Source organism: Erigeron canadensis, chromosome 8, assembly GCF_010389155.1.
Source record: "Erigeron canadensis isolate Cc75 chromosome 8, C_canadensis_v1, whole genome shotgun sequence".
NCBI classification, from domain to species: domain Eukaryota; kingdom Viridiplantae; phylum Streptophyta; class Magnoliopsida; order Asterales; family Asteraceae; genus Erigeron; species Erigeron canadensis.
This window is the reverse complement of record NC_057768.1, coordinates 23,421,907-23,435,381: the sequence shown is the minus strand read 5'-3', so window position 1 is coordinate 23,435,381 and position 13,475 is coordinate 23,421,907. Positions and strand designations below refer to the sequence as shown.

At 33.1% G+C, this 13,475-nt stretch overlaps 2 protein-coding genes across 2 annotated transcripts; one reads left to right on the top strand and one right to left on the bottom strand.

The window, feature by feature from the left end:
* Positions 1–7,403: 7,403 nt before the first annotated feature.
* On the top strand, positions 7,404–8,920 carry LOC122611114. Its single transcript, XM_043784082.1, has one exon. It carries the CDS (start codon positions 7,586–7,588, stop codon positions 8,381–8,383), a length of 798 nt encoding a protein of 265 aa, XP_043640017.1. The 5' UTR covers positions 7,404–7,585; the 3' UTR covers positions 8,384–8,920.
* A 1,634-nt stretch (positions 8,921–10,554) lies between these two features.
* LOC122579603 (transmembrane 9 superfamily member 11-like) lies at positions 10,555–13,212 on the bottom strand. Its single transcript, XM_043751803.1, has 3 exons — positions 13,154–13,212; positions 11,623–12,863; positions 10,555–11,456 (listed from the first exon to the last, which is right to left on the bottom strand). Exons 2-3 carry the CDS (start codon positions 12,797–12,799, stop codon positions 10,663–10,665), a joined length of 1,971 nt encoding a protein of 656 aa, XP_043607738.1. The 5' UTR covers positions 12,800–12,863; positions 13,154–13,212; the 3' UTR covers positions 10,555–10,662.
* Positions 13,213–13,475: the final 263 nt, after the last annotated feature.

The window sequence follows — 13,475 nt, the reverse complement described above, 5'->3', positions numbered from 1 at the left end:
CTATAAAACCTTAATTAAGTGTTTAACTAGTCAGCAGAAGGTAGTAAGATTGAGTTGTAACACATGTGGAAGTATAGAACTGTTTTAGAGGTATTAACACGAATAAAAAGTTAGCTTTTAGTTTTGATTGACCAATTATCTCGCCTTTAGCTATGGCTTACTGATTTTGTCTAAAACTTTCTCAAATCATTTTGCATGACTGTTCTTTCAAATGATTTTAATACAGTAGAACACTTTAACACTTAAGATGTCCACTCATCATCGTCTATTTTTCTTGGACTATTTGCTTGAGGACAAGCAAAGACTTAAGTTTAGGGGTATTTATTGAGCGTCCATTTTGTGATAAAAACCCCTATTGAAAGACTTCAAATCTATGTCTAAATGAGTTAATATTCTGGAACTATTGGTACTTAATGGAATCGTATGTTTATGCAGGTTCACGGAAGATGCGGGAAAGGGTAAATGACATCAAGTAACTCAAGAATGAAGCCTATGAAGTTACAATACACAAGGAAGTAATTCGGGAGCCGAACGAAAAAGTTAGAGATCAAACAGCAGCCACCAGCGCCGCTAGCAACCATGTCAGCGCCGCTGGCAAGCACCCAGCGCCACTCCCTAAAGACCAGCGCCGCTGGCCCTATGAAACCCAGATTCAACGCCGCTGGTGAGCCCACCAGGGCCGTTGGTCGGCCTAGATCAGAAACCGATGTGATCATGTAGACGTTTATTGTTTTATTGTGTTTGTTAGAATCTGTTGGAATGTGTTTTATTGTTTATCGTAGATCCATGTTTATTAGTAATTCATATTGTTATCGGTTCTATATCTGAACATATTAGTTTAATTCTGATGGTTGTGTATGATCATACACTAGGAATAATATGCTAGCACATAAAACGACTAGTCGATCTATAACTAGAAGTAAAAGTGATTCACTTGTAACCGAGGGATGTAGAACCATAAAAAATTAGGATGAATTGAACATGATGCTTAACAATGTTAGACGCGATCCTTTGACCTGGAAACGAGCACTATGGTCACCAGAGATAATTATATCTAGTCATGGATTAAGAGCCGGGTAGTTAAAAGATGAATTAATAACACAAACTTTAGGTCATTAATGCTTAAACAATGAATCTAGCGAGAATTTGTTTATAGGGTAGTGTGAGTCTAACGATAGCACTATATATTTATGCAAAGTGAATCTAACGAGAATCCGAGCCGTAATTAAGTTTCCAACAGTTTAGCAAACCAGTTTGATAGTATTTGGTCGTACCATGAGATCGGAGATGCCAAACAAGTATTTTAATTTAATTACATGTTATTTGCTTTTTCAAACTATTTTCAGACTGAGCCTCTCATTGAATAAGCGGTTGCGGCTTTTATTTACTTTTAGTACATTAGTATAATAGGAAATCGTGACAACCCCACAACCGCTAGAATTACACATATTACTAGATTAGGTAAAGCAACGCGTCCCTACGAACGATCCTGTAGCTTATCACTAGCTAGACTACACTACATTGATCGGGTTCTATGCTCGTAAAAGTGTGTGGTTTAGTATAGTTATTTGTACAACATTTATAAATTTAAAGACAAAATAAAAACGCACATCAGCAACGGTCATCAGTAAAACGGGCCCCACAAACCAAATATAATAATGAAAGTTTAGGGTTTATTTGATAAATATATAATTTTGTTAAATATAAAATACGAATAAATAAAAGCTGAGGAAGAGGTAGAGTTGGTAGTCGGCGGAGAAGAGATAATTTAGCAAAGAGAACAGTTGATGTACAAGTTAGAAAGAGGAAGAATTGTGTCTTGGGTTGGTTACAACCTTTGTGACTTTTAATCTATAAAATCCTTATAGAAAAACAAATAACTTATTATTTATCACTGTGGTATTAGTTTGTAAAAAAAGAAAAAAAAACACAAACTCCTAAAAAGTAACTACTCTTACTTTAAAGCAAGCAGAATTAATAAACATAGCCAAAGGGTAAAAATAAAAATTTCAATACTAGATTAAAAAAAATAAAAATAAAAGTACATCATCTCATACCTCTCTCACCTGCAACAATGACCTCCATTATAACCCAAACTCAAATTGCTTTTCTTTCACTACATTAAGGGGTTTAGCTTTCATTCAGTTCTTCATGTAAACCGATTAAGGTAAGTCCTAACCAAGTTTCAAGGTAGGTCCTCGAAAAATTGTTACTATCACTTCTACATTTTTTTCGAAACTAGGACCTACCTTATAGTACTCTAGATCCGCCCTTTCCCGTACGGTGTACGGTAATAAACAGTAATGATAAACATAATGTATGTTTAGTTAAAGTTTTAGATTTACCTTAAATTTTTAAAATCACATCAAAATCAGAAATTTTAAGCATAGAGGATGACGACAACTAGCCTTCTGATTTCGGGTCGTAAACTCAATTTTTTGAAGTCTTCATCTTATTAAAACTTATCATAAGTAATAAAAGTTGAAGAATTGAAAAAGAAAAATGAGACAACTTTATTAACAAAAAAATGATCAATCAAATAAGGTTATAATATGTATTGTATCTATAAGCTAAGAGTTAGAGTTTAATTCTAAGTCTAATAAGGAAATTGAATCTATATACAATTAAAAAAAAGCTAATTTAATAAAATAGATAAATAAAAAGAACACGTGTCGATCAAATATTATGCCACGTGTCGTTTTACGAACATTTTAATCCTGTTTTAGTTTATTGGTAAATATAGTTTAATTTGTGTGAATTTATTTAGCTTTTATCAAACAAAAGTATATATTTAAAACAATGTTGAAATACATATTACTAGCTAATCAACCCGGGTTGAACCTGGTCGTTTAACTAAAAATGTAAAACCAAAAAATATATAGAAGTATGTATGTAACTTATTAGAATTTGATACGAAGATAGCAATATAGTGTAAAGCTGAACATTAATATATAAAACTGATTAGGATGATGAAAAAAGTAAAAAGGCTCTACCATAGATCAATGGTAAGTGTGGAATTAAAGATAAAGAAAAGGATAAAGTCGATAATTTTTCATATTAATTTTAAAAAAACTTAATGTTAAAAATGTAATATGAAAAAAAAAAGATGACATAGTATTTTTGTAAAAAAGAAATATTATTATGACATCATATATATCTAAAAAATAGCCTAAGAAAAAATGTTGGCATGCCACATAAGAAAAATACTTCTAAAAACAATGTTGTTTATTTATACGAGGATTGGTGTCCGCGCGTTGCGGCGGTTAAACGGTGATGATAAGACAAAATAGTGGAGGAGGAATCGATATGCGTGTGTGTAAACAGAAAGTAGAGAAAGAAATAACTGTGTGTTAGATATTGTGTTTAAAAATATATAGAATTAGAGGTAATGTATAAATTAGGGGCAGTATGAGGATATTGAAAAGATTGTTGTATTTTCTAAATTAGAAGGTCCAATATATTTTATAAGGGATTATAGATAAGAGATTGATTAAAGAATGATAATTGGTAACCAAAATGTAGATATGACAAAAACTGATTTTGGGCCAAAGGGGATAGAATCCGACCCGAACTAATTTTTAGCTAACGTTTTGAAACCGGGTTTGACCTATGCTTAATAGCCCAAGAGTTTTTTTATAACAATTTAATTAGTTCACCATAAGTCCATAACTAATGGAACACGATAAATCATAAACATCTTCTTTATTAAATACAATATAATAAATAATTAAAAAAAAAATTTTTGAACGATATTTTATTCTACTCCTACTCTTAAATTATATGTATGTCTGAAACCATGACTCTCGAAAAACCCCTATTAATTCACCCATAAATGTGAGAAGAATGACTCGAACTCAAATGGATCCTCCCAAAGACAAGGACCAATGAACCACCAATTCCATTGACAAAAAATAATTTTATTTAAAGAATGAAATTTTTTTAATACATATAGTTTTAAAATAGATGGTTGAAGTGGTAAAGTACCCTAATATTTGGGCTAACATAATTGAAGTTAAAAACAAAATTTACTAATAAATTTTTTTTATATAGATTAATAACTAACCCAAAATGTAACATTATCATAAAAGTTAGGTGTGAAACATTATGATGTCAAAATGTTGTTAATATGTTTTACTTTTGAAAAAGTAAATAAAAAAAAATAAAAAAAAAAGATTCGGTGTAGGACAATTAACTAAAGATTCGATATATACAATTAACTAAAGATTTAATGTGTTTACAAATTTCAAACCTTAAAACCAAACCACTTATGACCATTCTATCACAAACTGACTTCCACGACTAGCTTGGTTGTGTCACATCATTCTATCTCTATCTTCATTCCAGGTTGATTATTCACTTGGTTGTGTCAGACATAAATTGAGGCATTGTTAGATCTTAATATGTCTAAGTGTTTCAAGTTGTCTAGTAATCCCAAACTGACTTCCACGACTAGCTTGATATTCTATCCTCATCTTTGACTTGGATTTAATGAAGTAAACATTTTTGATGAAGTTTGAAGACACTTACTTCCAATTGTTATTATATTAACTACATGAAGCGTCATTTGAGTTAGATTAGGATCCTCAAGTTGACTTAGCTCAAACTCACTCAAATCAGATTACAAAAACTCAAAAGATATACTAATGTTTCCTATCAGATTTGTCATCACTTAATTAATACTATACAATAATCTCTAAACTTCATTTGCCGAAAGTGATGAATTGCTAAATGAGTTCTATCATTTGTCCAACTCATTTTGCACCAGATATCACGATCAAATATTCTGCTTGACAAGCCAATAGAAGATCAATACGTGGACGATTTGAACACCAATGTAAGCAATCTTTTCACCTATAAAAGCCTCATTACTTGGCAGCATAAGTGTGTGACATTTATGAGAAATAATCTGTTGGAATAAACATGATTCGATTCAAGTAATAATACTCACCAGATGATCCTGTGGAACCTGTAAATAGATATGGCAAAAATACCCGTACCCGATGGAGAATCCGATACCCGAACCCGATTTGACCAAGGAATACTCGAGTTGAGTGAGGATGGGTACGGGTATGGGGATTTGAATTTATTCCCCGATGGGGATGGGGACGGGGATGGGACACCGTAAATCCCCGATCCCCGTACCCAAACTCGAAAACACTATATATATTTATTAGATTTTCTTTAAGTTTTTTTTATATGTTAGAATTATTTTTGTTTAGAGTTTTTTGTTTAATACTTTTTACGTGTTATACATTATTTATCATTTATTTAACATAGATATTAGTTTATATATAGAAAGAAAAGGTCGAGTTACATGTTTTACTACTTATCTTATACTACGTTAAATTTATGTTTATTCAAAAAAGGTCTGGAGATGAAATTTTTATCCCCGACAGGGATGGGGATAAAAAGTAAAAACCGGGGATGGGGATGGGAATTAAGATCCCCGACAATACCTGTCCCGTTGCCATCCCTACCTATAAAGACATTAAACATAGTTGTCATTGATTTCGGGTTCCCAAAACAAGGTGATTGAGTAACGATTGGATGAGTAATTCGACTGGAATGATGCACGAGTTTAGTGAGAGGAGAGACACACAAAATTAAGGGTTTTGTATGTGATTTTTTTGATTAACCTTAACTTAGGGTTAATGACTATCGTATAATGAGAGTATTTACACATTCAACCCCTTTGGTGTTTAATTTATGTATCATTAGTCCTCTTAGTTACAATCACATAATGGGATCCCTATAGTTTCTTTAAGAGTAAATACGCCCATCATATATTTACTAGACGTAGGAATTTCAGTTATCATCAATTACCATATCAGGACTGATAAATGATCAGTGACGGTCACACTAGCGTGATTCCAACAATAATCTTCACATAATTTTCATTGCTCATACACACAGCTCAGCTTGAAAAGATCAGCTTTGTTAATTCTTTAGGGTAAAAACTTATTGGTTATAATTTGTCATTTCAAATGGGTTGTTTAAATATGTGTAGGATATTTTGTTCCGCAACAACCCTATAATTCATTTTATAAATTTATTTTTAATAAAGAATTACATTGAAAAATTATATCCGGTGTTGAAGTTTCTTATTTTCCTACTTGTTTTAATAAATTGTGTTTTAGTATTTACTGAATTGTTAAAACTATTTTCTTTCAAACTTGTAAAGATTGAATAAAGTTTTTCGTTCAAGAATGATAAGTGTTTTTGGTTCAAGCTCGTAAGAAATAAATTGTGTTTATTTGTTAAAATGTTTTCTAGATTTTTAAAATGAGTAGATCTTCATAACATATATGTTTTATATATAAATAATTTGTCAGGTATTTCTGCCATCACTCTTATGAATTATTATTAATTGAATTATTTAGGTTAAAGATTCCAACGAGTTTCATCCGAGCTATAAGGTGATGATCGATCTTCCATCTATGTAAGATTTTTAAAAGTGTTTATCCTCTATTATTGTGTTTGGTATGCCAAGAGGTCGTACGACCACATTAAGTTTGATTTCGTATACATTTGGGTCGTTTTGTTTGTAATATGGATTTTTGTAGTATTGGAATCCGATGGTGGTTATCCTATGTTTTAAGGTTAGATGATATTATGTTTCAAAGACTAGATTATTAAGGTCAAATGGCTGTGAAATATTAGAGATTGCAAATATAGGTTATCTGGTTTCGGTTTTTTTTTTTTTTTTTAACCAAAACCGGTTAATTTTTTTGTAAAAAAATACAGTTAAGGTTAATAACCGGTTTGTACACTTAAAAACCTTAACCGATGTAACCAGTTTAGGTTAATAAAAACCGGTTAACCGATATAGGATAACCCATTTCAGTTTTTATTAACTAAAGTAGAAGAAAATAGACTATATTTTAGGGTATGTAATAAATAAAATAATATAGATAGATAATAAATATATAAGTTACCGGTTATAGGTTAATATTTATAAAAAAAATCCAGTTATAGGTTAACTGGTTAATAATCGATTTTTGTTTTGAAAGTAATGATCGGTTCCTAACCTACGGTTAATGGTAACCTATAACCGATTTGTACGGTATCAGTATCTAACCGGTTATTTATAGGGTCAGTTAGGTTAACCGGTTATTTTGTACACCTTTAATTGTGATTATATATCTTTCAAGTTTCATTACGATGAATGTAAAATATCTTAACATCTTGCTAATTGTAATTTAGGTTTAAAATAACAAAACACGGGTCAAAGTATTGACCACTTCAAATGAGCCCAAAACCAACCAAACACCACAAACCCTAAGAATTGCTCAAAAACTTAGCCAAGAAAGAGTGGTTACATACACACATCAATATCAATTTTGCCACTTACCCCACTTTCCTTTGTTTCCCCTATAAAATATCACCCACCCTTCCTTTGATTTTCATTCACACATTCTCAATTCCCCCAAAACTACCGTCTCTTCTTTCCCCTATTTTCTTTCTATAACCCTAATTAGGGTGTCGACTAATTTATTTCCATCCAATCTTTTTTAGATCCATCTGTATATACATACATATATATATATATACATACATATAAATTTATTATTATAGATATAGATAGATGGGTGGTGTAGCAGTTCTTCATCCTCAAGATGTTCTCAAACAACATCACAATAATTTATTTTCCACGCCGGTCAAATCTCGCCGTAACCCCAAACCTAATTTCACTAATTCAACCACTAACTTTACCAGATCTGAAAACCGGAAACGTAGCCCACCCACCGGCGTACGGCGGCCCAAACCCACGTCGCCGATGGTCGCAGATCCGCCGTCTGCCATGGTGGCGAAGAATCTTGTGATGGGTCAGGTGAAAATATTGAAACGTGGGGAACCCTTGGATGATGTAACCGATCGGAAAGTTTCTAACGCCGCCGCCACGACGACACCCACAAAAGATATCGCCGCCTTTGATCGGAAAATTTCAAACTTGACGTCAACGGCAACACCCATAAAAGATATCGTTTCTGATCGGAAAGTTTCAAACTTGACGGCGACGGCAACACCCACGAAAGATATCGTATCTGATCGGAAAGTTTCAAACTTGACGGCTGTTGATCGGAAAGTTAGCCGGAAAGTTACGCCTCCGAAAAAGGAAAAAAGAAATCATAAGATAGAAGATTTGAAAATCGAGGATTTTGCACTTTCGTCAACGGATCGGTTAGGACCCGACCCGGAAATGGTACCCAAACAGATGAAGAAAAATAACAATAAAATTGCAGAGTTTTTCTTTGCAGGTTCTGCTTTTGTTGATTCACCTCCACCAAGTTCGGTTCCTCTGCCTGGTTTTTTCACTAAAAGTTTTGTGAAAGAAGATGACCCGAGTAGCGATTTAAGGCGAATTCTCGGGTTAAGTATTTAGTAGTTGATGATGAAGGATAAGTGATAGTAAATTATGATAATGGTTTGAATAAGTTTGGCTGGCTGGTTGATGAGAAATGGAACAACTTTGTTTGTTTGTTTGTTTGTTTGTTTCGAATTCGACGTAATTTCCCTAGTATTTTTTCGAAAGGGAAAAGTCGAATTCGTGTAAGCAAGATGAATGTGTTTTGTATCATTGTATATGGGTACAAGAAGAAGAAATGATGAGGAGTTTCTTGGGTGTGTTCGTTAGATGGTAATTATGTTAGTAAGTTAAGGTTAATCGTGATTAAGGTTGGTAGTTATCTATGTTAGTAAGTTATGTTCATGTTTTTATATTATTATTATAGGGTATTATGAGAATAAGATTAGTATGAGTAATTCTGGGTTGTAATGTAATCCAGTTGGTGATGAATACTTGGCCTGTATGTAATTAAGGCATGTGGTTATGATGTTTATTTATATCTATATCTATCTATGTAAGTATGGTATTGTTACAATGTTGTTGCAATTGAAGCTTTGTTCTTGTTGATTGCTACTAATTCTGTTTTTGATTGTAGACATTATTATGATTATGATTATGAAAGATCACTTGTATGTGTTTTGTTTCATTTCAAGTCAGTCTGCAATTTCTTTAGCGGTTTAGCTAATCAAAAGGTTAATTGATCGAAGATCATCCTGACATAGTTAATTTTGTAGTTTTGGAGATTCATCTGGGTTTAAGAATTCTTTTCATATAATCATGAATTGACTTATCTTTTTCGAGAAAACCGAGGGTTCTAGCCTACACGATTGGCATTTTTGATCAAACAACTTGTAGCTGTATTTGCCAAGTCCACATATGATCCATAGCCGTATTTGTATGTAGACGAAAGGAAGTTGATTATGGAACGTCTAAAAAATTTAGGTCTTGTGTCGATGCAGAGTGGTTCATGGATGAGTTCATGGTTCCATATTGTTCCTTTTGGTGGTTTGGAGGATATATCAAGGAACAATATTGCCATGTTGAAATAATTAATGAGCTTTCAACCCGACCTAGCTAATTTTTTTCTAATCCGAAGATGTCGACTAGAATCTGTCCCTACCAAAAGGTAAAGGGTTTTACCAGGATAAGGATAGTCGATTGTTTAAATCGGGTTTAGTTACAAAAGGTGAAGGGTTACCAGGATAGTCGATTGTTTTAATCGTTGTTGAGTATTTATCCGTGGAAAAATTCCACATATTCTCTCATTGAGAATAACAAGGATTGTATCTTTGATCTCATATATTTGGTGCCTAACTTTAATTAATGTTTACCATGTGTTGTTTCTCTTTGTTGCACACTTTGGGGAAGCAGCCAAGAAATGCGATTTGATCTTATTATGAGAAGAAACAAGGAAGACACCAAACCCTTCAAAAATGCTTTGATAATGTCTTTGCTTTTGGTATTGCTTGTAAGTTGAGGTATCTTTTTCTTTATTCCAGGAGAATAATAGCTAGCAATGAAGTGGAAATGACACCTTTTGCTTTATTTATTTTTGTCAATTAGGTAGAGCTTAACAAAAGTCGGTATCTTGTCATCATATGTTTGGTTTTTGTTATTTGTGGTGTTACGTACTTATGTCCCACCACATTTCCATTTCATTTTGCTTTAGGAATCGGATTTTACCATGGAAACCATGTGTTGGACCCGTGTTAACATACCAACACCATAAAATAATCACTGCCAACACTAATATCAACATACGATATAGTATCATGTAAAAAAAAAATAAATGACCAATACATAATGGTTATTCAAATTCTTGTTGACATGATGATGACTGATGAGTTGAGTATAAGATATAAACTAAGCAAGAGGACTAACCAAAAGAGTGTGAATTCAAATTCTCGTTGTTGACAAATATATGAATAATTATATGTTTGATTGATATTCACTCTTATAACAAAACAAATAATTTATTAATGACAATGAAAAAGCATTAGTTAATATTCCTTTTAAACCAAGTGAAGGTGATTGAATTATAAAGTTACCAGAAAGTCAATTGATTTGAGATTAACTTCTAGTTCAAAAAGTAGTTGCTAATGAAGCAATTAAAGTGTTATTAGTTGCAAAGCCAAGTTATTCGAGATGATACTTGTAATTTGTCCTCTAAAATGTCAACAATTAAACTCAATTTTGGAACTGTGAAATTGCTTGTAACTGTTATTAATCTTCAAACTTTATAAATATGCTACAAAAACAAATATTGAACATCAAAATAAAGCATCAAATTTTCAGGCCTCAATTTAAACTGCAATTTAATCTATCTTAACAGAAGAAAAGAGCCGATGAATGAAGAAGAAAGACGTTAAGAACCCAACTGCACCCGTTGCAAGCATAACGACTATGACCATGAACAACGAATAACCCAAGTACAACACTGCGGAAATGGGTCCACTTAAGCTCTGGAGATCAAACACAAGATAGTTGATGGAATACAGGAAGATATAAAATGCAACTGAACCGGATGCAAAGAATGATTTCCACCACCATCTCCAATCCTCAACACAAAGATGCATATAAGTGAGAACTAGTGATACTTCCGCGCAAACAGTCACAAGTAGAATTAGAACGACAAATAGAAATCCAAAAACATAGTAGACACGCCCGAGCCAAATGCTTGACATGATAAAGAAAAGCTCAATAAAAAGTGTCCCAAAGGGTAGAGTTCCAGCTCCTAGTACCAAAATCCAAGAAGACAACTTTTGAGCCGGGATCTCTCTAGGGATTTGATTGGTTCGGACTGGGTATTCAAGGTATGGAGCCTTTGTGGCCATGAATCCGCCGATTAAGGTCAAGGGCAAAGAGATTCCAAACCAAAGTAGGATCAAAACAACAAATGTGGTGAATGGAATAGCTCCTGTGCTACCACTTCCCCACAAGAGTGAATTTATTGTGATTAATATTAGGAATGAAATACCGGGAAAAAAGCAAGCAACTTTCCATGATACAGAAAACCATCCTCGACGTTCCCCTGCCCCAAGTATCCTCCATAGCCAAACGGCAATGTATCCAGCGATAATCCCCAATAACACATAGAACACAAGCATCCCTGGAACATGATAACCAAATTAGTAACTAGATTTTTAATCTGACATATAATCAAAAAGAGATGTGGGCTACATTTGGATTACTTTTAAGAGAAAAACATAATTAAGATCTAAAATTTCTTTCAGTAAACACAATTTAAAGAGTAAGGAAATGAAAGGGATGTATACCAGTGATCAAGGTTCCACGTGAAGCCGGAGACATGAATCCAAGAGCAGCAAAAAATATCGTCGCAACCCCCATTGCAAGAATCCTACACCCATCCGCGACCATGATACAAAGAAGTTTAGGATTGGTTGGAGATCTAAAAACATCATTAACAACAAGCTTCCACCCTGATAACTCCTCGTTCATTTGAGCCTGAGCTTCCTTATCTAATTCTTCATAATGAGCCAAATCTCTACGTATTGTCCTCAAAAAGATCACAAGAACTATACCCGCAAGAAATGTAATCACCATTAATGAGTTCAAGATTGAAAACCAATGAACTTTTGCACCTTCCATCTTCAAATAAGCATCCCATCTCGAAGGCCATTTTATATCACTCATCACGAATGAAATTTCATATGTATAAGTCACGGGTTTACCTTCTTTCACATCCATTCCCACCGTAATTGGATCACATTTGATTGGAGACGGATACTTACCATAAGACTCAACATTCTTCAGTTTGTTAATATCATGATTCACGCTACAAGGGACGACTTCAAATCCAACGACCACATAACCTTCATCAGTGGTTACGTTAGCCGGTGTGATCAGCTCTGCCCCATCTGCAGTCCCAATCACACCGGCTACATTATTGTGTTCATACTTATGAACCAATACTCTAAATTTCAAATGATTAAATACATAATAAACATCTTGAACCTTAATTCCTACAGGATAGCCAGTCCATCTAAGAAATAATCCATCTTTTTGCATATACCTAATGGCAGGAAGATTATCAAGATTTAAGTTAACTTGATACATTTCATCGATTCGTTTCTTTATAGTACTAAACTCTTCACTAGATAAAGGACTTGTCTTGCACAAAAAGATCTCGGATTCGTTTTTGTACATTTTAAATCGATATGGGGAGTTTTCGATTCTATCTCCCATTAGAAGCTCACCAAGGTTTTCAGCACTATCTTTAATGCCTTCAAGAGGCTTACAAAAAGGCAAACTATAATACCCATATGGAATTTCTGTTTCAATAGAGGTTAAGGAGTTAACTTTGACAGATAATTGATCACCCACAAAGTATCTATGGGGAAAACTACCAGGAAGATAATACCCATCAACAATTTCAGCAATTAAACATGAAATCGAAACCGAAATCAAGATCTTGATCAGAAGCCACCCCATCAAGAATCACACCAAACTAAACAGATCTTCTTGATGTTATTACCAAATGCAATGTGGATCTAATCTGTAAATTATAAACAAGATCAATGTTTTTACCTTATGATTTCAATAATCATTTTCGTAAGTAATGTGATTAATCTAACCATGTAATAAAAAGCTTCACACTATAAAAGGCTCTCTAGTAATAATAATTCATGCATTATAATTGCATATACATATATGTAATGTGATCAAAAGCAAATTCATGAAGTTATATACATATACACATATAGAGCATGCAACAACTTTGTAATTTGAAGAAAAAATATGAAATAAAGAAATGAGTAAAGGTAGATCAGAGAAAAAAGAGCTGACCTTAATTAATTGTTTGAGATTTTTGAAGCCTAAAAGCATGCATGAAGAGGGAATGTAATATGAGAGTGTAGAGAGTGGTGTTTATATATTTGCATTTTTTTTATATTTTTTTGATTTTTCACATGTTGATGCTTTTGAGAGAATCCATGAAGTGTTGCATAAGTTGTTCCCCACTTACCATGTTAACTCATAGAATGATAAAATAAATATTAAAAGGAAAGATGGAAAAAAATAGGAGAAACAAAACATGATACTTGCACTATGTCCGGAAAGAAAAAAGAACATGTCTGATGAAAATCAAAGTAAGCATGTTTTATTGATC